Source organism: Oncorhynchus gorbuscha, linkage group LG10 (genome assembly GCF_021184085.1).
Source record: "Oncorhynchus gorbuscha isolate QuinsamMale2020 ecotype Even-year linkage group LG10, OgorEven_v1.0, whole genome shotgun sequence".
NCBI lineage: Eukaryota > Metazoa > Chordata > Actinopteri > Salmoniformes > Salmonidae > Oncorhynchus > Oncorhynchus gorbuscha.
This window is the reverse complement of record NC_060182.1, coordinates 75340928-75366692: the sequence shown is the minus strand read 5'-3', so window position 1 is coordinate 75366692 and position 25765 is coordinate 75340928. Positions and strand designations below refer to the sequence as shown.

Sequence of the window (25765 nt, the reverse complement as noted above, 5' to 3'; positions counted from 1 at the left end):
ATCCGTCTCAGTCAAATAAATGATCAATATTGAAATATTTTATTTGGACGAGCAAGGAGGTACAGTAGGGCTGGCTAAACCCCCTATTGCCCGACCTTAACAGCGGCACTGCTCATGGACCGTTTTATATGTTTAGACTCCATTTTTACAGACCTACAGTGCCTTGCGAAAGTATTCGGCCCCCTTGAACTTTGCGACCTTTTGCCACATTTCAAGCTTCAAACATAAAGATATAAAACTGTAATTTTTTGTGAAGAATCAACAACAAGTAGGACACAATCATGAAGTGGAACGACATTTATTGGATATTTCAAACTTTTTTAACAAATCAAAAACTGAAAAATTGGGCGTGCAAAATCATTCAGCCCCCTTAAGTTAATACTTTGTAGCGTCACCTTTTGCTGCGATTACAGCTGTAAGTCACTTGCGGTATGTCTCTATCAGTTTTGCACATCGAGAGACTGAAATCCTTTCCCATTCCTCCTTGCAAAACAGCTCGAGCTCAGTGAGGTTGGATGGAGAGCACTGGCTTCCAGTTGAAGCTCGCATCCGCTACAAGACCATGGTGCTTGCCTACGGAGCTGTGAGGGGAACGGCACCTCAGTACCTCCAGGCTCTGATCAGGCCCTACACCCAAACAAGGGCACTGCGTTCATCCACCTCTGGCCTGCTCGCCTCCCTACCACTGAGGAAGTACAGCTCCCGCTCAGCCCAGTCAAAACTGTTCGCTGCTCTGGCCCCCCAATGGTGGAACAAACTCCCTCACGACACCAGGACAGCGGAGTCAATCACCACCTTCCGGAGACACCTGAAACCCCACCTCTTTAAGGAATACCTAGGATAGGATAAGTAATCCCTCTCACCCCCCCCCACTTTAAGATTTAGATGCACTATTGTAAAGTGACTGTTCCACTGGATGTCATAAGGTGAATGCACCAATTTGTAAGTCGCTCTGGATAAGAGCGTCTGCTAAATGACTTAAATGTAAATGTAAATGTAAACAGCAGTTTTCAGTTCTTTCCACAGATTCTCGATTGGATTCAGGTCTGGACTTTGACTTGGCCATTCTAACACCTGGATATGTTTATTTTTTAACCATTCCATTGTAGATTTTGCTTTATGTTTTGGATCATTGTCTTGTTGGAAGACAAATCTCCGTCCCAGTCTCAGGTCTTTTGCAGACTCCATCAGGTTTTCTTCCAGAATGGTCCTGTATTTGGCTCCATCCATCTTCCCATCAATTTTAACCATCTTCCCTGTCCCTGCTGAAGAAAAGCAGGCCCAAACCATGATGCTGCCACCACCATGTTTGACAGTGGGGATGGTGTGTTCAGGGTGATGAGCTGTGTTGCTTTTACGCCAAACATAACGTTTTGCATTGTTGCCAAAAAGTTCAATTTTGGTTTCATCTGACCAGAGCACCTTCTTCCACATGTTTGGTGTGTCTCCCAGGTGGCTTGTGGCAAACTTTAAACAACACTTTTTATGATATCTTTAAGAAATGGCTTTCTTCTTGCCACTCTTCCATAAAGGCCAGATTTGTGCAATATATGACTGATTGTTGTCCTATGGACAGAGTCTCCCACCTCAGCTGTAGATCTCTGCAGTTCATCCAGAGTGATCATGGGCCTCTTGGCTGCATCTCTGATCAGTCTTCTCCTTGTATGAGCTGAAAGTTTAGAGGGACGGCCAGGTCTTGGTAGATTTGCAGTGGTCTGATACTCCTTCAATTTCAATATTATCGCTTGCACAGTGCTCCTTGGGATGTTTAAAGCTTGGGAAATATTTTTGTATCCAAATCCGGCTTTAAACTTCTTCACAACAGTATCTCAGACCTGCCTGGTGTGTTCCTTGTTCTTCATGATGCTCTCTGCGCTTTTAACGGACCTCTGAGACTATCACATTGCAGGTGCATTTATACGGAGACTTGATTACACACAGGTGGATTGTATTTATCATCATTAGTCATTTAGGTCAACATTGGATCATTCAGAGATCCTCACTGAACTTCTGGAGAGAGTTTGCTGCACTGAAAGTAAAGGGGCTAAATAATTTTGCACGCCCAATTTTTCAGTTTTTGATTTGTTAAAAAAGTTTGAAATATCCAATAAATGTCGTTCCACTTCATGATTGTGTCCCACTTGTTGTTGATTCTTCACAAAAAAATACAGTTTTATATCTTTATGTTTGAAGCCTGAAATGTGGCAAAAGGTCGCAAAGTTCAAGGGGGCAGAATACTTTCGCAAGGCACTGTATGTGGTGAAATGTGGTTTGTTTTTATATTTTTCTAATTTGCATAAGAATACATATTTAAATTGTCTGCCAACCTTCTTATGTCCTTTCGTATGATTCTCTTAATGCCCATACAGATGTTACTGAAAAATACACCAGTCACTGTAAAATATCCTTAAAGCTGCAATATATAACTTCTGGGGCAACCCGACCAAATTTACATAGAAATGTGAGTTATAGACCTGTCATTCTCATTAAAAGCAAGTCTAAGAAGCTGTAGATCTGTTCTATGTGCGCTATTTAAGTATTGATTTTGCATCTTTTACTTTCGGTTTGGTACAGCCGTTTCAAACAGCTGAAAATACAATATTTTTGGTTATAAAAAATATATTTCACAGTGGTTTATATGGTACAATGACATTCTACAAAATTGCTTGTTTTGTCACATAAACTGAAATTAGGCAAACTACTAGAATTTTTGCAATCAGGAAATGACAGAGTGATTTCTGTATATTGCACCTTTAAGGATTTTTGGAATTCAAAGTCAAGCCACAAAGATGTGTCATGTACTATTCATTATTGTGTCTGACTGCCTTTGTCCCTAATGTCCACTAAATGGTGGAAAATCCTAAATGTACATTTCTGACTTAGATTCAATTGGATGACTACCGGTTAACGTGCCTTGTTGATAACTGTAAAGGTCTTTCCTGGCAAGCACACAAATGTTACTCTCTTTTTTGATGTTGAATTTCAGAAAAGATGCCCCTCTAAAACATGTTGCAATAAAAATGTCAGCCTGTCAATACATATGCTGTCCAACTTTTCGATTCCATGAAGGCTTTGCACACTTTCAATTACCTTATTTTGAGGTTATGGGGAACAGTCAGCTAGAATAATTACGGGTCAGTTAAAATAATTACGGCCACAAGGTGGTGATAAAATACATACACACAGAACTTAATAGTCTGCCAAATGCTTGCTATGTCCAGGGCTAGAGAGGACTGTAATTTGACATGCCCCAGCTTTAACCTTTACATGGTCTTGTAAATATTGTATATAGGCTACCTCTGATGACTTGTGATCTTAACATTTTCAGTATTGTTTAGCCTAAAATCTGCATTCCGGGTTTCTTGGTCTTAACCGGTGACATTTGTATGTCAATGTATTCAGAAAAAGAGCTTCATTTCCTGCTCTGGTGCCGTATCATCAACCCCTCCAGTTATGCAAATATACTTGCAATAATTGAAAAACAAATGTATATTTCTTTGGACATAAACACTTGGATATTCTGTTACATAATATAAATCGTTATGAAAGTGAGAAATAAGTAGACAATGTTGTGACTATTTTTTGTTCATTCGGCTTAATATCATATTGCCTTAGTGACTTATCAATGAAGATAAACAATGGTAATAGTTGTCCCAAATGCGACAAGTTCATGGTCCAAAATAAGGAGACGAGTTCAGGTCCAAAATAAACCCATAGAAATGCATTGTGGTTCTTTTTTTTAACGTATTTTGGCGCGAGTGAAACCTCTTGCTTTCACTCATCCTCTCTGATGAAGAGCATGACGCAGTATCATTTATGGTTTCTTTTTTTTAACGAAATTGTTTATCCCTTGCCATCGTCACCGCGGGTACGTGGCACCTGTCCTTTGATTGGTCCGTAGTGATCCTGCTGCCATTGAAGAATTTGGAGCCCGTGTGAAGGGGGTGTGTCTGCAGTGACAGTACACGCCTCTTATATAAAATGTAATATCCCCCTAGTCGAGATATAAAAAAGGCTAAATTACACGAGAGCTGTTTGCTTAACCAAGGTCTCGACTCAGCTTCGAGTACGGCTTTTCTTTCCAAACGCTCGCTTTTAATTTACGTGTGACAGACGGAACGTTTTTTTTTTTTAAAGAAGGCGTCAATATCGAAGTAATTCCTTAATAATCATAATCAACTGCACGTGTGAATTCATGTCTGTATATTCTGACCAAATATACTGGTAAGTATGATTTTTGTCATGTATATTTTTTTACACCCGAGACTTCAGTTCGAAGTTGATGAAACATTTTGGGATAAAGTTTCATTATTGCATGTAGCCTATGTGCTTTTTAGCATTGCCTTTATATTTGCTAATGGCCATAACCGGTATAATCAATAGAAAACTAAGATGCTTGGAAGAATGTATGTAAATAAAAAGAAAGTATGTACTGCTTCAAACCATTTCAACTGCGCTCTTGAATGTGTCCGGCTGCAGTCAGTGGCGTTGTTTTTGTTTTAGAACCTTTATAACGCCACCTGAAAGAAAGGTCAGATGACAAACAAAGCACTCTACATTTTTGGAGGTCTGTTTTTGAAATGGTGACAGGTGTCAAGCTGTCCTCCACGACTCCTTATCCAGGTGCCATGTCTGAGGTTGACCCTTTTCCTTTCATAAGGGGACATCATAAGCAGGTTAACGCACAGCCACCAAGTCATAACTGGATTTGAAACCTAACCTTAAACCAAATGCACATTTTTTGTTTTCAATCATTTTTACAATATAATCAATTTTGACATCTAGCCGAAATCACTCAGTTCTGCCTCCAGGGCAAGATTCATGAAAATAAACGTCAACATGCACATCCTAGATTGGCAACCTAATGTTTCGCGATGCAATGTCTTTTAGTCAAACTACTGATAATTGCAGAAGTAATAACATGAGCCTACCTTGGTTTCTCATCAAGCAATGATATGGAACTGTTCAACCACTACTGTTTCACATTGTTTGACCTTTAGTGGTTAGACAATTGACCTTTTATTGGTGAGCTATTGTGGTGGGGTGCAATAGAGGGAGGTGGAATGAGGTTCTTAACCCATTGACAGTCCATCCATCACCCAGAGGAGGCCTGTGACTCAATCTCTCCATTTTACTCTGGGTACTCCGACCTCCATATAGGCTTGTAACATTGCATTAAGGATTGCAATACATTTTTTTGCTTCTTTTTTTTGTGTGTTTTTTTTACTCTGCAAGTCTGTTTGCGTGCACCAGGAAGTGAAGACCCGACCCTGTGACTTACAGTAACCACAAAGCTTCTCGTCTCAGCTTTGTGTGCTGCGCTGTTCTTCAGATACCACTGCTACATGGGGGACCCTTTTGCTAAGATCTCTTATTGTTTCCCCATGCATTGCTGCCTAATATAGCACTTTGCAGTTTATTTTTCAAAGCTCACTGCAGAAAAAAAAAAGTTGTTTCAGGTTTATCATGTTATAAGTCATAAGTGCAGTCCCATGGGAGCCATTTGATAGCTTTCAATGTTTTGCCAGGGCCAGTTGTTGCATTTATGGTTATTACACTTGTAGGTGAGTGACGACTCACACTATCTCACACCTGGTAAACAGGAAGACCTCTTAACTTTCATTTCTTTCTTTTCTTTTTTACACGTTTGAACTCTTGAAACAAGAACATGTAATTCTCCTATAAAGTGATCAGGTCATTGTGGATCAAATGCCTCTGCTTTGGCACCTTGGAATTATGGACTCAAGTTGTGCTGGAGCTGGACCTAAAGTTTACCATGTTCTGTCCAGTCAGTAACAGTGTTTCCTATATTCTGAGAAGGCTGAGCTCAGCTAGGAAGCCTATGGGCTGGAGCAGAAATCTGGATATGGCCCATTAATTCCAACACTTTTCAGAGAGATTGATTGCCCCCCACACACACACACACACACGCCTCCAGGTTGTGTGATTTGACCGGTCGCCAGGCAGCCCAGCGGTCACACTTTTTAATTTGGATAGTCCGGATTTTCCATTTTACAGCTGGTCATGCTATCAACAAGCTATATTGATAAGCAACTGCTTGCTAAGGTTACTGTTAGGCAAAGGAAATCCAGCTCTAGGCATACGCGGTCTTCTTAGAATAGTAGAATACACACAGTGCAAGTTGGAAATTTGGTTGTGCATCAGCAGTTTCTCATATGTAACAACAATGGGGGCAATGCGAGTGCCATCCAGAAAATGTGTCGGATCATGCAAGATTATGCAAATGTCTACATACTTGATGTGCAGAAGGAAAAAATGGGGAACACTTCTCCTCGAAGAGGGAAGTTTGTCCAGTTCAATAAACCCTCGAACATAAATTGTCGGCAACACTGAAATGGGCTACTTCCATGTAAATTACATGAGAACAGTGAGTGCATTCTGACATCACGTGCATAAAACTCACGTTGGGGTGACCGTTAGAGATATTTGGAACACACGTGGGACAAGGTTTTAAAATGTAAATATTTCTCTCCGCTGTTGAGGGGGGGCCACTAATATGTTGAACCTGTGAGGTGGGGAGGGGCCCCCAACCAAATCTCGCTTAGGGCCCCAAAAAAGCTAGAGCCGACCCTGCGGTTAGGTTTAGAATAAGGGTTAGGGGAAAGGTGAGGATAGTTCATTGAAATGTTAGTGTAGATCACGGGTCTCCAACAGGTCGATCGCTTGCTACCAGTAGCTTGCAGCTCACCTATGAGTAGTTCGCCAAACAATTCTGAAAGTAAATACAATTTTCACGTGTTCCACTGCCAACTGTCATAAACCAATCTCACAAGTATCAGACACTGCAAGCTCCCAACTAATGTCTAATCAATGGAACTTTGACATGATCCCATCCCTGGTTTCCAGCAGTATTGCCTGTCTGCCTGTGTGGTACGCACATTTGTCTATGACTCCGTGTGGAGCCAGTTGATGTGATAACCGTCTGGTGGGTTGACAGAGATACCTTACCCAAAACCTTCTCAATTAAATGTTAACTGCGAAGTAGTATTATTTGTTATTTGCAAACGTTGCCATTAAATGAGCAGCAGTGGTACAGAACCGTGGCTAGACTGCATATTCCTCACTCCCTAGATGCGCAATTAAGGGGACAGATTAAAGGGGAATTGCACTCTAATCTAAATGTCTTCATTTTCTTTAAAATTGTAAATTGTATTCTCATATGATTTAATCATTGACACTCAACATCCAATTTTGTTGTTTTTCTATGAGCAATTGTTCATTTGAGTGAAGAAAAAATAATAATTCAGCAATTTGTACTGGGAACATCATTTGGAAAACAAATCACAGATTTTATGTGGGCCCCCCCCATAGTTTTTATTAACGATTATTTTACCAGGTACTGTATATTGACAGAAAACAGTGTGCTACTTTCTCTTGTACAATAAGGACCCAGTGAAGAGTTGCAGGGGAGTGGAGAAGAGAAGAATTTGCCTATTTGAAAGATGTCTTGCGACATGTTTAATTTTTTTAAAGTAGCTAGAAAAGGTAGTCTGTAGAACATCTACAGATGGACTATACAAATAGTGTTTACCGCCCTGTGTTGGTATGGAATCTCAGCAGCAACTTCGCCTTTTCGCCAAGCCTCCTCAGATGTATAATGCACATAGCGAGACTCGGGAGGAGTAGAGGGGAAACAGTGTTAATTATGCAAGACGTAATATCCTATCGTGTGCACCGGGTCGCATTGCTATGGGGATATACATTTTGTCTCTGTCAGCACAGACTGGCAGATGATTTGGCAAGACTGTAGAACAATGTGTCCTCAATTCGTTTCCATACCATACACACTTGGAGGATGATGCAGCATAGAGGGTAGGGTAATATTATTTTTAGTTACTGAGTAATTTACCATTTAGAGTTGATGGGAATGTGCAGCTTTGTAGAGATACCTACCCTAAAGAACAAATCCTGACTGGCATCGATCCAGGAAGAGGAGTCGTCACACTGTCCTCACCACAGATTCTTCTAAAAATATATTTGACACTGTAAATGTAATGTTGGACAGACAGACCTTCACACATGCTCTAATGATCAGCCAAAGCAGCAGGCAACCTCTGTGATCCTTAGTTTTATTTATTTAGCCAGGCCACGTGTCAGTCTGAGATGCCCAGTCTCATGCCCATGCCAGACCTCTGACTGGAATGTGTCTAGGACTGGCATTAGCCCACATAGGAATGGCATTAGCCCACGTAAGACTGGCATTAGTCCATATGAACATGTGACTGTGTACAGTATGTAGGCCTAGTTGTTTCTGTTGACAGTGCTGAAGATAGTCACTGAAGTGCCAAGCTGGCCAATACCTGGTCATGTTGCATGCCCATGGAAGATGGGACAGCAAGTCCAGACAGACTACTTGGCAATAGTCAAAGGAGTCATCTCAGGCCAATCCTGGTCTAAGATTAAGATAATTTTTAAGTGGTTTTGAGTAAATGTGTCCTTAAGTGCCTTAACTGATCTTTGGCAGTGGTCATTATAGAATTTGTGGTGCCCTTTTAGGATTAATTTGTACTTTGATGGGTGTTGCCAGGGTAGAAGTAGGAATGCACAATATTTCACCTATTGGCCTCTACATTAGTTGGCACAAAGGCCAACGAATGCACAATGAACTTGTGAAGTGTTAATTAACTGCATAGCCCATGTTAATCATTATCTTTATGCATTTGGAGTTGTTTAATTCTACAGAACACTTAACATGGCTCCTTGAGGAAGACATTTTCACATTCTTTATTGAAAAAAAAACATGTTTTGTTACATCGGGCAGAAACTTTTAGCAGTAATGGATTTTAATGGTATGTTCTCTCACTGGTTGAATTGTTACATTACATGTGTTCCTCCACTTCTCATTGTGCCCCTTTGTTCTATTAGGACGATGTTCTGTTATGCTTAGCTGAGCAGGATGTTTATACAATCCCCGAGCAGAAATATGACTGGCAAAGGCAGAGTGTTTATCTTTCTCCCCGCACTTCTGCACAGGTCTGTGCTGTCACCAGTCGATGTCCATCCCTCTCCATGTGTCTCTGGCTTACCCTCTCTCCTGTCTCAAGAATGAAATGGGTCTTTTGACATATTTTCCACACACAACCTTGCATATCCTTTGCACTAGTTTTTATTTTTAGATTTCCTGCTATTGTTGTCATTGAACCAGGTCGACTAGTTTGTGAACGTATGAGAAGATTCCAGAAACCTATTCTGCCATTGGGTCTTGGCTTGTGCTTTCCCCCTGTGGCCCCCACCTGCACAAATAGTTTTCCTTCTCCCAATTTGAATGTGACACATGGTATGCAAATTTGGAAATGGAAATATTGATTGTTAAACAGCAGTAGCCATTGCTTCAGGGTGTGGCAATGTGTTGTGTGAAAAAAATCAATTTACACAGCATCTCTCCTTTTCACTTTGAAGCAATTGACTTCTTCTTTCTGACATATTCAGGATAGATTAACTATATAATGTATAGGAGCTTTGTCCCTTATTCTAAGGAATGAATACATCCACCTCTACCTTTTTATTGTGGTACCATAAGGTCAAGCCTTTTTACATGAAAGTGATGTGTTGGAAAATGTGGATGGCCTGAGGGCTTTATTTGCTATTTTTGGATTGACATAAATTTAAAGAGTTAATCTTTAACTTAATCCCCATAGAATGAAAGAATGGTTGTTGATAATAAACATGGATCTCTTCGAAAGAATTCAACAAAGCAGTGAAGGGACATGAGTCAGTGGCAAACTATGAGTCATACGACACATCTCTATTTTTGCCCACAGTCTCTTATGGTGAAAACATTTTCATTTTCCGATCACAGAAAGTTTACAAACTGAAAGTATCACTGAGGTTCCACTGTTGATTTCTCCATAAAGAGTCTTGAAGTCCTGTTCAGGGTCTTGTCTGACATTGTACATAGCAGTACTGTCAAAATACGTCAGAGGCAACTTGACAAATCTTTGGAAAAGAGAGCTTTTAAGATGAAGTTGAGACGAAGAATCCATCCGGAGCAACATGTATATGAAAATAATGTAGGCTCCTTTTTTGAAGTGCATTTCATTGATTTTACCTCAAATGTTTCATTGGTCATGGCTGTGTTATGTTCACATGATTAACCACTAAACCTTCAGTTTCTACTGTAAAAGGAGGTTAATGGCACCCAATATTCATTTTTTTGCAGAAACAAACTGACTTGTTATATTTAGAACAAGTCTGTTCTTGTTCTGCTCATCTGAGGCAGGTTGTGATCTATGTTCTGTTTCCTGTCCCCTATGGTGGGTTGGCCACCCTGACCGCAGTCCTGTGGACACTGGCCGCTGTGCCACCAGACTTGAAATCGAAAGCTTGAGATTCTCGCTCTGCTCGGCTGCCGTCTTGGTTCTCAAACGTCCCAAGAATATATTTCCTCGCAAATAGTACCTCAGTTCAATCCTCCTGTTCAGTTATTTCTTACAGTGCATATACAGTGCGCCTTACTTCAACTAAAACGGTCCCAGTCAAATTGCACTGCACGCCCACAATGCATTCTCGCTATGACTGTGTCCCCTCTCTCCTAGTTGAAGCATACCTCGTACCGTATTTAGATATGGCTACCCAATGCAAACCACATATCAGTGGTGGTGTAGCTTTGCAGTGCACCAAATGTATGCTGCAGAGCCTATCAGTGGTCAGACAAAATGAAAGCAAATGCATGCATAGAGACTAAACAAAATACTGAACAAGGCTTGTGTGTAGCTTTGTCATTGCAAAAATAATACCAAAGGGCCAAATCTCATGCAACTACATGACTGAAAGTTGTACTCTGTCATTCTCGCTGATAGGATTAATTTGCATAACACTTGCCAAAGTAATAGCTACATGTAAATGATATTGCACCAACCCATCCGTTCTCCATTATGCGGCCTCTTGTACAGCACTATGATTGGGACACATGTACCGGCTCTGCATTGATGTAAAGTACTCAAGTAAAAATATTTAAGTAGTTGTAATTTTTTTACTACTTATATTTTTGACAACTTTTACTTTACTACATTCCTAAAGAAAATAATGTCATTTTTACAATTTCCCTGACACCCAAAAGTACTTGTTACATTTTGAATGGTTAGCAGGCCAGGAAAATGGTTCAGTTCACCCATTTATCAATATACCATCCCTGGTCATCCCTACTGTCTCTGATCTGGCGGACTCACTAAATACACATGCTTTGTTTGTAAATTATGTTTGAGTGTTGGATTGTGCCCTGGCTGTCAGTAAATTAAAAACAAGAAAATGGTGCTTCCTGGTTTGCTCAATATAAGGAATTTGAAATCATTGTATTCTGCTCCTCAGTGTGAAAGTTTGGGATGATATTGGATCCTGAATGGTGGAATAACCCAGTCCTTTCCCTTGTCTCTGTCCAGCCCAGTGTTTGTGCCGGGCGGAGACATGACTGAGGTGATGATCAGTAGCACCCCCATGGAGGACATAAGGCTCAGCCCCAGCAAGGACCGGCTCTCTTTCCAGGTAACTAACACACATACTAACACCCGTTTTTATCCTAAAGGGAAATTGGTTTGCAGCAAAATCATGGTATATAACCCATAAGAGCAGGGCTCTACGCTGACTGTTTTTACAAGAAGTACTTGTATGCTTAAGTTGGAAAATCTAAGCACACAGAGAAATATAGGAGCACACTTAAAAATATTTGATGTAATAAAGCTAGAATCCTACTTTTATTTTTTTTAGGCACTCTGGTGCTGCTTAATACAAATTCCAGGTCGCACAGGGAAATATTTAGGCACATATACGAGTAAAATGGTCACACTATAGATCCCTTTTATAAGGGGGAAGCCAAACTAGGAGGCAGAGGGTGAACTAGTTTTAATTGGTTTATGGTACACGTCCCTGTCCTCGCTACTATTAGTAACCCAAAAATGGTCTTGGATTTTTAACAAGCGATTGAGGTTGGATTAAGGACAGGGCTGCATGTTCCATCATGGTTCTTAATGTAAGCAGCTCACCCAGGGGACCATGGGTAAGGAGAGGTTTGTTTTCTAACCAGGAGGTCTAATCATTAGCATTATTATTGTTATAACGAGTTATGCAAACAACCTTTTTGGGGGATTTCAAGGGGGGATATTTAAGAAAAAATGTGTATTTGCCTTAAGATGGAGTGTAGCTTTGCAGGGAGTTCCAGATGATTGCACAGACTTTTTAAAAAATGCTAAGGACATGAAAAGGAGTTAGTTGAATCTTCCGGTCTTTACTGTGGGGGATTGATAGCATGTCACGACATTACAACTCACAGATGGGCAACTTTCTGAGTAGCAGGCCATCAGGTGGCCTTGACAAGTTTTATTGTTTGGAAAGAATCTGAGACATTTTAAGGCTAAACCACTCCTTTATGAGTGTCTGTGACTGTACGTGTCAGAGACCCAGATGATGCAGACTGACCCTTTAGGAAGGTGGGCTGCCTTCCTCTCACAATTTACACCCAAGCTGTGTCTGTCCTGTGAGGCCACTAGGAGGCAGCACTCCTAGTGGCTGGTGATTTTAATGCAGGAAACCTAATTTCTACCAGCATGTCACCTGTGCAACTAGAGGCGAAAAAAAACAGATCACATGTACTCCACACACAGAGACTCATCCAAAGCTCTGCCTCGCCCTGTATATGACAAATCTGACCATATCCTACTGATTCCTGCTTACAAGAAAAAAACTCAAATGGGAAGTACCAGTGATGTGATCCAATGAAGCGGATGTTAAGCTACAGGACTGTTTCGCTAGCACAGACTGGAATATGTTGCAGGACTCATCCATGAGTTTACCACATCAGTCACCGGCTTCAATAATAAGTGCATTAACATTGTCATCTCCTACATGACCGACCGTACGTAATATCCCAAACAGAAGCCATGGGTTAAAGGCAACAGCCACACTGAGGTAAAGACGACCTACCGCTTTCAAGGAGCAGGGCACCAGATGAGCTAAATGCCATCTATACTCACTTTGAGGCAAGCAACACTCAACCATGCGTGAGAGCACCAGCTGTTACAGATGACTGTGATCATGCTCTCTGTAGCCAAGGGCTAGACGGATTACCAGGACTTGTACCCGGAGCATGCGCTGACCAGTTGACAAGTGTCTTTACTAACATTTTCAACCCCTCCCTGACCCAGTCTGTAAAGCCTACATATTTCAAGCAGATCGATATAGTCCCTGCGCCCAAGAACGCCAAGGTAATGTCTAAATGGCTATCGCCCCATTGCACTCGCATCTGTAGCCATGAAATTCTTTGAAAGACTGGTCATTGCTCAGATCCACAGATGACGCAATCTCTATTGCACTCCACACTGCCCTTTCCCACTTGGACAAAAGGAACACCTATGTGAAAATGCTGTTCATTGACTACATCTCTGCATTCAAAAACATAGTGACCCCAAGGTCAACACTAAGCTATGGACCCTGGATCTGAACACCTCTCTCTGCAACTGGATCCTGGACTTCTTAACGGGATGCCCCTGGGTGGTACGGGTAGGAAACAACACATCCACCACGCTGACCCTTAACACGCGGGCCTCTCATGGGAGTGTGCTTAGTCCCCTGCTGTAGTCCCTCTTCACCCATGACTGCATGGCCGTGCACGACTTCCAACACCATTAAGTTTGCAGACGACACCGGTGTAAGGCCTGATCAACGATGCCAATGAGACTATAGGGAGGAGGTCAGAGAACTGGCCGTGTGGTGCCAGGACAACAACCTCAACGTCACAAAGACAAAGGAGCTGCTTGTGGAATACAGGGCTTACACGTCCCCATTCACATCGACAGGGCTGTAGTGGTGTGGGTCGAGAGCTTAAAATTCCTCAGTCCACATCACTAAGGATCTATCATGGTCCACAGTCTTGAAGAGGGCACGATAATCCTCTTCCCCCTCAGGGGGCTCCTTCTCAAAATGTACTGTTTTTATTTTTTACATTTTTTTATTTCACCTTTATTTAACCAGGTAGGCTAGTTGAGAACAAGTTCTCATTTGCAACTGCGACCTGGCCAAGATAAAGCACATCAATTCGACACATACAACAGAGTTACACATGGAATAAACAAAACATACAGTCAATAATACAGTAGAACAAAAGAAAACAAAAAGTCTATATACAGTGAGTGCAAATTAGGTAAATTAAGGAAATAAATAGGCCATTGTGGCAAAGTAATTACAATATAGTAATTAAACACTTGAATGGTAGATCGGCAGAAGATTAATGTGCAGGTAGAGATACTGGGGTGCAAAGGAGCAAGATAAATAAATACAGTATGGGGATGAGGTAGGTAGGTAGATGGGCTGTTTACAGATGGGCTATGTACAGGTGCAGTGATCTGTGAGCTGCTCTGACAGCTGGTGCTTAAAGCTAGTGAGGGAGATGTGAGTCTCCAGCTTCAGAGATTTTTACAGTTTGTTCCAGTCATGGGCAGCAGAGAACTGGAAGGAAAGATGACCAAAGTAGGAATTGGCTTTGGGGGTGACCAGTGAGATATACCTGCTGGAGCACGTGCTAAGAGTTGGTGCTGCTATGGTGACCAGTGAGCTGAGATGAGGTGGAGCTTTACCTAGCAGAGACTTGTAGATAACCTGTAGCCAATGGGTTTGGCGATGAGTATGAAGCGAGGGCCAACCAACGAGAGCGTACAGGTCGCAATGGTGGGTAGTGTATGGGGCTTTGGTGACAAAACGGTTGGCACTGTGATAGACTGCATCCAGTTTGTTGAGTAGAGTGTTGGAAGCTATTTTATAGATTACATCACCGACGTCGAGGATCGGTAGGATGGTCAGTTTTACGAGGGTATGTTTGGCAGCATGAGTGAAGGATGCTTTGTTGCGATATAGGAAGCCGATTCTAGATTTAATTTTGGATTGGAGATGCTTAATGTGAGTCTGGAAGGAGAGTTTACAGTCTAACCAGACACCCAGGTAGTTGTCCACGTATTCTAAGTCCGAGCTGGCCAGAGTAGTGATGCTGGACGGGCGAGCAGGTGCGGGCCGTGATCGATTGAATAGCATGCATTTAGTTTTACTTGCAGTTGGAGGCCACGGAAGGAGAGTTGTATGGCATTGAAGCTCGTCTGGAGGTTAGTTAACCTCTTGCTCCTACCTGACACGCGTCCCATCTAGACATCTGGAAATGCAAATGCGCTAAGCTAAATGCTAATAGTACTAGTTAAAACTCAAACGTTCATTAAAATACACATGCAGGGTAGTGAATTAAAGCTACACTCGTTGTGAATCCAGGCAACAAGTCAGATTTTTAAAATGCTTTTCGGCGAAAGCATGAGAAGCTATTATCTGATAGCATGTAACACCCCAAAAGACCCGCAGGGGACATAAACAAAATAATTAGCATAGTCGGCACTACACAAAACGCACAAATAAAATATAAAACACTCATTAACTTTGACCATCTTCTTTGTTGGCACTCCTAGATGTCCCATAAACATCACTATTGGGTCTTTTTTTTCGATTAAATCGGTCCATATATAGCCTAGATATCGATCTATGAAGACTGTGTGATCAAGGAAAAAAATAGCGTTTTATAACGTAACGTCATTTTTAAAAATTAAAAAAGTCGACGATTGACTTTCAAAAAACACTTCAAAATACTTTTGTAATGCAACTTTAGGTATTAGTAAACGTTAATAAGTGATCAAATTGATCACGAGGTGATGTATATTCTATAGCTGTACGTCTGGAAATAATGTCCGGGTAAATCTCAACCAAAAAATCCGGTCCGAGACCGGAAGAAAGGCTCTGCCTTGCATCCGATTGACCAAGCAACAAATCGTAGGCAAATGACAAGCCTGTTGACATCGTGTGGAAGCTGTAGGTATTGCAACCTCGGCCCCATTTAATGTGGTTCACCTTTATCAATGGGTTGAAGTGGCGCATGGATATATTTTACCATTTTCAGTGATCAGATTTTCCTGCACTTTTCGATGAAACGCACGTTCTGTTATAGTCACAGCCATGATTTAACCAGTTTTATAAACGTCTGAGTGTTTTCTATCCACACATACTAATCATATGCATATACTATATTCCTGGCATGAGTAGTAGGGCGCTGAAATGTTGCACGGTTTTTAACAGAATGTTAGAAAAAGTAGAGGGTCGACATAAGAGGTTAACAGTTTCCAAAGAGTGGCCAGAAGTATACAGAATGGTGTTGTCTGCGTAGAGGTGGATCAGAGAATCACCAGCAGCAATAGCAACGTCATTGATGTTTACAGAAAAGAGTCGGCCTGAGAGTTGAACCCTGTGGCACACCCATAGAGACTGCCAGAGGTCCGGACAACAGGCCCTCAGAGTTCAGTGTCAAATCGATCAGAGAAGTAGTTTGTAAACGAGGCGAGGCAATCATTTGAGAAACTAAGGCTGTCGAGTCTGCCAATAAGAATGTTGATTGACAGTCAAAAGCCTTGTCTAATGTCTCTTATCAATGTTGGTTATGATGTCGTTTAGGACCTTGAGCATGGCTGAGGTGCATCCATGACCAGCTCTGAAACCAGATTGCATAGCGGAGAAGGGATGGTGGGATTCGAAATGGTTGGTAATCTGTTTGTTAACTTGTCTTTCGAAGACCTTAGAAAGACAGGGTAGGTTAGAGATAAGTCTGTAGCAGTTTGGGTCTAGAGTGTCTCCCCCTTTGAAGTGGGTGATGACCGTGCCAGCTTTCCAAACTTTGGGAATCTCAGACGATACGAAAGAGAGGTTGAACAGGCTCGTAATAGGGGTTGCAACAATTTCGGCAGATCATTTTAGAAAGAGAGGGTCCAGATTGTCTAGCTCAGCTGATTTGTACTTGTCCAGATTATGCAGCTCTTTCAGAGCATCAGCTATCTGGATTTGGGTGAAGGAGAAATGGTTGGGGCTTTGGCGGGTTGCTGTGGAGGGTGCCGGGCAGTTGACCGGGGTAGGGATAGCCAGGTGGAAAGCATGGCCAGCCGTAGAGAAATGCTTATTGACATTCTCAATTATAGTGGATTTATCAGAGCAGTGGGCAGCTGGGAGGAGGTGCTCTTATTCTCCATGGACTTTACAGTGTCCCAGAACTTTTTTGAGTTAGTACTACAGGATGCAAATTTCTGTTTGAAAAAGCTAGGCAGTGATAGCTGAGATCTTGATTGAAAACAGCAGAGGTGTATTTGGAGGGCGAGTTAGTTAGGATGACATCTATGACGAGCTCAAAAGATAGATGGGGGGGAAATCAATTCACATATGGTATCGGGGGCACAGCTGGGGGCAGAGGGAGGTCTATAGCAAGTGGCAACAGTGAGAGACTTGTTTCTGGAAAGGTGAATTTTTAGTAGAAGCTTGAATTGTGTGTGTACAGACTTGGATAGTAATACAGAACTCTGCAAGCTATCTTTGCAGTAGATTGCCACACTGCCCCCTTTAGTAGTTCTATATTGGAGGAAAATGTTATAGTTAGCGATGGAGATTTCAGGGTTTTTGGTGGTTTTCCTAAAGCCAGGATTCAGACATGGCTAAGACATCTGGGTTGGCAGAGTGTGCTAAAGCAGTGAGTAAAACATACTTAGGGAGTAGGCTTCTAATGTTAATATGCATGAATCCAAGGCTTTTACGGTTACAGAAGTCAACAAATGAGAGCACCTGGGGATTGGGAGTGGAGCTAGGCACTGCAGGACCTGGATTAACCTCCACTTCACCAGAGGAGAAGTAGGATAAGGGTACGGCTAAAGGCTATACGAACTGGCCGTCTAGCACATTCTGAACAGAGAGTAAAAGGAGCAGGTTTCTGGACACGATAGCATAGATTCAAGGCATAGTGTACAGACAAAGGTAAGGTAGGATGTGAGTACATTGGAGGTAAACCTAGGCATTGAGTAATGATGAGAGAGATATAGTCTCTAGAGATGTTTAAACCAGGTGATGTCGTCGCATATGTAGGAGGTGGAACAACATGGTTTGTTATGGCATATTGAGCAGGGCTAGAGACACTACAGTGAAATAAGACAGTAATCACTAACCAGGACAGTAATGGACGAAGCATATTGATATTAGAGAGGCATGCGTAGCCAAGGGAACATATGGGTCCAGTGAGTGGTTGAGCTGACTGGGGACACGGTGATTCAAACAGTTAGCAGGCCGATGCTAACAGTTAGTAGGCTGGGGCTAAGCAAGCTAGCAGTTAGTAGACCGGGTTAGCAAGCAAGCAGTTAGCAGGGGCTAGCAGTTAGCAGACCGGGGCAGGCGTGCTAGCAGTTAGCAGACCGGGGCAGGCGTGCTAGCAGTTAGCAGACCGGGGCAGGCGTGCTAGCAGTTAGCAGACCGGGGCAGGCGTGCTAGCAGTTAGCAGACCGGGGCAGGCGTGCTAGCAGTTAGCAGACCGGGGCAGGCGTGCTAGCAGTTAGCAGACCGGGGCAGGCGTGCTAGCAGTTAGCAGACTGGGGCAGTAGAAGGGGTCCGGATAATTGTACCCCAGGAGTAGGCTTCGGTGGTAGCACAGGAACCCTGGCCGGGATAGCTTCAGGCTAATTGGTGCTTGCTCAGAGACGAAAACGCTAGCCAGGAGTAGTCACCCGGGATTGCGGTGAGCTAGTTGCGAAGATCCAGATGAAAATGTTCAGTTTGCGGTAGGAATCCGGGGATATGGGGGGGGGGTAAATAAATAATAGGTCCGTTATGCTCTGGTTAGAGTCACGGTGTTCGAACTGGTGAGAGCTTTCCGAGCTAAAGGTTAGCTGATAGCAATGGTTTGCTGACTGATAGCTGGTAGCTGGCTAGCTTCAGTTGAGGGATTCCAGATCCGAAGTAAATATAAATACCTTTGGGGGGGGAACGGATCCATGCCACATTGGGTGAGGCGGGTTGCAGGAGAGTATTTAGAAGTTGAGGTTTAGCAAAATATTTTTAAAAGATATACGAATAAAAAGATGTAAAACGATATATATACAAGGGACACGACAGGACAAAGACTTCTGACTGCTACACCATCTTGGATTACATGTTGACTTTGATACAATTTGTGAGTCCATCACCTGAATGCCAACTGCATCTCTGACTGTTAGGCAACACAGCCTTACATTTTGGAATAACCCCCATGTTTGAGAGTTGCTGTAGAAAAAAAATCTGCAAAACAATGAAGCATGGAGGCATTTATAGAGCAAAGTAACTGGATGTTGGTTACGGAGGTGAGGGCTTCTCTGCAGCAGATTAATTTGGAGTCTGCACTTGAGTGATTCCTGATCGCCCAAAGCTCCTATCACCCCCCCTACCCCCACCCTACCACAACCCAAAATAGCTGTCATTGTGCCTCGCTAGCAATGTGTTGCCATTTCCTGCAGCTGGAAGTGAACTGAGCTGTGATGATGTTGCTGGGGGTCTTATAGCAAGGTCACGCTCTGCCATCCCACTCGGTGCTGACGCACAGACCTTCACAGCACAGACATTCACAACACAGGCAAGGATATGCAGATACTAAACCTCCCTGTGCACACATGCACTAACACACATACTCACACACACAGGCACTGACTAACATTCATACTCACTCCCACATATGCACACACTCAAACTGATGTCTGGAGATGCAAATGCTAAATCTGTCCCACTAACCAGGCACTCGCAGCCAAACATACTGAAACACGGCAGTTTTCAGAACATTTAGTCCTTTTCCTCCTCATCCCCTCTCATGGTATTCAGGGAGACTTGGACCCTCTTTCTCTCTCTCCTGCCTCTCCCTCCTTCTCTTCCTCCCTCTCTCTCACTATGTCTCCCTCTCAGCCTCATCTAATGCTTTATTTGAACTGGGCTTTTTGCCCAGACAGCAACATCGCTTTCCCCTTCCAATGTCTCCCACTGAAATATGCAGCTCTAAAAATATTCTTCCACTTCATCCAAACAGCAAAAAGTGCTGTTCTTTGACTAGGAATGGCTGTAATCCCTTGTCAGAGTAGCTCTCTCTCTCTCATGCTCTTCATTTTAGATCCAAAAAAGTCTGCACATCTTCCTGGGTTCTTCTTCAGCAAGTCTGGCATTGTACACCCACAACCCATTTGGGTCTAGCTTTTATTGCAGACAAAATCATAAAAAAGAGCAGACTCCACAGAGATATATATATATATATATATATATATATATATATATATATATATATATATATATATATATATATATATATATATATATATATAACCCATTGCTTAGCTTTCAGTATCATGGGATTATTGGTTATTTAGTCATCCTATCAGAGTGAACCTGATGAGTGAACCTGCAAGTAAGCATTTCATTGCCTGTATCACATGTAGCCTGTGCATATGACAAATAAACTTTACTTGTCAATATCTACCACCTAGTGTTCTTTTGGTTAAGCTAAGAGAAAGCTCTACTGCCTTAAAATGTGCTCTGTGTCTTGACTGTAACAAACTTACTCTAGACTTGCAATGCTATGATTAGCTCTCCTATAATCTCCCCATTTGTAAGCACTTAAAAGCAGCTTTGGCACTATGCCTTCCGAAGCTATTAAATTTAGCCGCATGAAAGACTGATCGGGCACCCAGGACTTTAACTGTGTGTTTTTGTCCTTTCCTCAGATCTTCCCGGACCCCTCGGACTTCGAGCGCTGCTGTAAGCTGAAAGACCGCCTGCCGTCCATCGTAGTGGAGCCCACGGAGGGGGAAGTGGAGAGCGGTGAGCTGCGTTGGCCACCGGAGGAGTTCATTGTCTGTGAGGAGGAAGAGAACCATGGCAAAAGCCAAACTGGACAGCCGACGCAGAACAACGAGCACTAGAAGCCAAACAGACCCCACCCACCCTCCTACACACACCAGCAGGAGATCCCACTCGCACCTAACCACTCAAACAGACCCCACCCACCCTCCTACACACACCAGCAGGAGATCCCACTCGCACCTAACCACTCAAACAAACTGAACAGGGGCACACATGTCAGTGATGCTCACTTTCCTTCCCTTGACACCAAAGCATCACTCTCAAGAGAAGCAATATGCAGTACCTTATCTACTCTCCAGATTTCACCTCTGTTGCTTTACCTTACACTCACACTCCATATGCATGAAAGTACACACACACACACACACAGTTAAAACCAACCCCAACATAGAGGCCCAGTTAAACGGTAGCAGCTCTGGGCTTTATGGACAATTCTAGTACTGCAGGATACTACAGTTCCCACACCATTCGGTCAAACCCGCTGGCCACATGACTCCAGAGACTCCTCATACCCATATAGACTACTGCTGTGGTACCCAAGCGGACTTCTGTTTTTCATACTTTCCTTCAGTATATGGATTGAAATATACATGACTGTGATTGCCATTGCCAGTCTTTTTAAAAGGCAGTGCTTGTGCATAGGTTGGTGGGGTTTGTTTTGTTCCTGTCGGTGGATTCTGGTGGTTGACAGGAAGTAGGGGTTACTGTCTAAACACAAGGAGACCTTTGGTCTCCGTTGGGTAAAGTACTAGTTTTTTACACTGAGATGGAAAGAGGAAACGCTTCCCTATTTCTGTAACAATTAATAATATGTACAGTATGTTATGAAGGCTGGTTGTGCCCTGAAGCACTCATGTGCTTTTATTTTGTTCTTGTTGTGTACCCCTAATGTCATTGGATAGGTATTGAGTACAGTAAGAGTCAATATATTTGAGATTATGTAGTGATTTAAAACCAACAGTGTCACTATAATGGACAAAGACTCACTGAAGGACATGTAAATATATGTTTGCCCTCAGAACCAATACCTGAGGTTACTGTTGATTTGGTTTATTTTATTATTGTCGTAAAATATTCATGAGACTAAAATTTGTTCTAGGTTATTCTCACCTGAGCTCAGAGTTCCCTAATCTAGTCTTCCTGTTCTTTTGAAATCCATGATGGGTATGTCAGCCTCAATGTTCAACCTGTAAGGTATAACATGATGTGTGGTCAGTGACTTTGCCAGATAACTTTTGTAAATTTCTGAAACTCCAATTTTCCAGTTCATAAAATTGGGCATTGGTTCATGGACTCTGCACTGTTATTAACCAGTCCTCAAAAGTAGCTTAATTTTCTGATGTTGAAAACAGTTACCGGTGTCTGTCACTTTGTCAAAGTTAGTTGGCTAACTCATTGATCGTGTCTCATAAATTGCCACTTGGTTTGTATGCCATTTGAAAGACCAACGGTGTTTTGCTCTCTATTTATATTCTACATCACCAGCTCCATGTCCAGTCTTCTTGGAAGGATGTATATTGTTAAAAGCATGTTTTCTGGAGAAAAAACTACTTATGTATTTCATTTATGATACTGTATATGAAGCGTTGTGTAAGTCTCTCTCTCTCTCTCGCACATTTAATTTCTCTGTACATGGCATTAGAACTCTGTACAGAATATCTCTTTGTCTCTCTCTGCTGTCACCCACAAGTCCTGTGTAGTTTTTGTAAAGCTCAGGGAGATTAGCTGCCATTTTGCTGTAATATTTTGTATTTAGACCACTTTACTCTGAACAGAGGTTGTAAATAAACATTGGAATTTGCTTTCAACTGTCTGACTGATTCCTTGTGCTGTCAGAGGTTGCAAAAGCAGATCCACTGCTATGGGGTAAAATCCACTTTTTCTCGGGTAACCCTATAGTGTATCATATTGTGTTTCTTGAAAGCAAACTTCTTTTGTAAAACATTTTATCCCCCTTACGTGCCATGGTTACAGGATCTAGTGCCTTTGGTTTTACTTCCTGCACATCATTGCGTCTTTATCTTGCCTTGTTCTTGATGCATGTGTACATAATATATATATATATAGCAGCACAGACCACATGTCTTCCTGTTTTCTAACCTCCCCCTTCTCAGGCACTAAAATGATTTAATCTCTACATCATACTGAAGCATATTGCTAATTCTGAAGTCAGTTAAGATATTCGTAGATTGCTATGAGTTGCTAGCAACAGTGACATAGTACAATGCTGAAAACACACATGCTTGTACTTCACAGAATCAAGTGAAAAGTCTCTATGAAAACACACTTTACAGGTGATTCACTGCTTTGTGTTTGTAACATGGTCCAGTCAAGTTTGATTGACTTGTACCTGGAGCTGTCCATCAAAGTGAAGGGGGTGGGACTGAGGGGGGAAAGGGCCTCCCAGATTGTCCAGGGGGCACTCCCAAGGTCTTTGGGACACTTCCTGGAAACAGAACAATGAGCTGACATTCTCTCCTTGCTGGAAAAAAAGCTGTGCATAAAGAGTTAATACACAGAGGCTGATAATGATGAGGCTGTGGGACCGCAGGGAAAAGTTTTTTTGATTTCACCTTTATTTAACAAGGTAGGCCAGTTGAGAACAAGATCTCACTTACAACTGCGACCTCCTGGCCAAGATAAAGCAAAGCAGTGCGACACAAACAAGAGTTACGCAAACGTTCCATCAATAACATAATCGAAAAATCTATAAACAGTGTAAGCAAATGTAGTAAGATTAGGGAGGTAAGGCAATAAATAGGCCATCGTGTCAAAATTATTACAATTTAGCATAAACACTGGAGTGACATGTGCAGATGATGATGTGCAGGTAAAGATACTGGGTTGCAAAAGGGGGGAAAATATGAGATAGTCCGGTGTGCTATTTACAGATGGGCTGTGTACAGGTACAGTGATCGGTAATCTGCTCTAACAGCTGATGCTTAAAGTTGGTGAGTGAGATATAAGCCTCCAGCTTCAGTGATTTTTGAAATTCGTTCCAGTCATTGGCAGCAGAGAACTGGAAGGAAAGGCGGCCAAAGGAGGTGTTGGCTTTGGGGATCACCAGTGAAATATAACTGCTGGATCGTGTGCTACGGGTGTGTGTTGCTATGGTGACCAGTGAGCTGAGATGAGGCAGGGCTTTGCTAGCAAAGACTTAGATGACCTGGAGCCAGTGGGTTTGGTGACGAATATGTAGCGAGGGTCAGCCAACAAGAGCACACAGGTCGCAGTGCTGGGTAGTATATGGGACTTTGTTGACAAAACGGGTGGCACTGTGATAAACTACATCCAGTTTGCTGAGTAGAGTGTTGGAAGCTATTTTGTAGATGACATCACCGAAGTCGAGGATCGGTAGGATGGTCAGTTTTAAGAGGGTATATTTGGCAGCATGATTGAAGGAGACTTTGTTGCGAAATAGGTAGCCAATTCTAGATTTAATTTGGGATTGGAGATGCTTAATGTGAGTCTGGAAGGAGAGTTTACAGTCTAACCATACACCTAGGTATTTGTAGTTGTCCACATATTCTAAGTCAGAACTGTCCAGAGTCTTGATGCTAGGCGGGCGTGCGGGTGCGGCCAGCAATCGGTTGAAGAGCATGCATTTTGTTTTACTAGCATTTAAGAGCAGTTAGAGGACACGGATGGAGTGTTATATGGCATTGAAGCTCGTTTGGAGGTTTGTTAACACAGTGGCCAAGGAAGGGCCAGATGTATATAGAATGTCATCTGCGTAGAGGTGGATCAGAGAATCACCAGCAGCAAGAGCGACATCATTGATATATACAGAGAAAAGAGTTCGGCCCAAGAATTGAACCCTGTGGCACCACCATAGAGACTGCCAGAGGTCCGGACAACAGGCCCTCCGATTTGACACACTGAACTCTGTCTGAGAAGTAGTTGGTGAACTAGGTGAGACAGTCATTTGAGAAACCAAGGCTATTGAGTCTGCCGATAAGAATGCGGTGATTGACGGAGTCAAAAGCCTTGGCCAGGTCGATGAAAACAGCTGCACAGTACTGTCTTTTATCTATGGAGGTTATGATATCATTTAGGACCTTGAGCGTGGCTGAGGTGCACCCGTGACCAGCTCGGAAACCAGATTACATAGTGGAGAAGGTACGGGGGGATTGGAAATGATCGCTGATCTGTTTGTTAACTTTGCGTTGGAAACCGTAGAGATTTGGATGAAGGAGAAGCAGGGGAGGGGGCTTGAGCAAGTTGCTGCGGGGGTGCAGAGCTGTTGGCCGGGGAAGGGGTAGCCCAATTTCTGTTTGAAAAAGCTAGCCTTAGCTTTCCTAACTGACTGTGTGTATTGGTTCCTGACGTCCCTGAAAAGTTGCATATCGCAGGGGCTATTCGATGCTAATGCAGTACTCCACAGGATGTTTTTGTGTTGGTCAATGGCAGTTAAGTCTGGAATGAACCAAGGGCTATATCTGATCTTAGTTCTACATTTTTTGAATGGGGTATGCTTATTTAATATTTTTTTTTTTTTATTTCACCTTTATTTAACCAGGTAGGCTAGTTGAGAACAAGTTCTCATTTGCAACTGCGACCTGGCCAAAATAAAGCATAGCAGTGTGAACAGACAACACAGAGTTACACATGGAGTAAACAATTAACAAGTCAATAACCCAGTAGGAAAAAAATGGGCAGTCTATATACAATGTGTGCAAAAGGCATGAGGAGGTAGGCGAATAATACAATTTTGCAGATTAACACTGGAGTGATAAATGATCAGATGGTCATGTACAGGTAGAGATATTGGTGTGCAAAAGAGCAGAAAAGTAAATAAATAAAAAACAGTATAAAAACAGTATGGGGATGAGGTAGGTGAAAATGGGTGGGCTATTTACCAATAGACTATGTACAGCTGCAGCGATCGGTTAGCTGCTCAGATAGCTGATGTTTGAAGTTGGTGAGGGAGATAAAAGTCTCCAACTTCAGCGATTTTTGCAGTTCGTTCCAGTCACAGGCAGCAGAGTACTGGAACGAAAGGCGGCCAAATGAGGTGTTGGCTTTAGGGATGATCAGTGAGATA

General features: G+C 42.5%; 1 protein-coding gene across 1 annotated transcript; it reads left to right on the top strand.

The window, feature by feature from the left end:
* The first annotated feature begins 3983 nt into the window (after window positions 1-3983).
* On the top strand, window positions 3984-22534 carry LOC124046583 (protein LBH-like). Its single transcript, XM_046367112.1, has 3 exons — window positions 3984-4224; window positions 11400-11502; window positions 20583-22534. The coding sequence occupies exons 1-3, from the start codon at window positions 4196-4198 to the stop codon at window positions 20778-20780; spliced, it is 330 nt and encodes a 109-aa protein (XP_046223068.1). The 5' UTR covers window positions 3984-4195; the 3' UTR covers window positions 20781-22534.
* Window positions 22535-25765: the final 3231 nt, after the last annotated feature.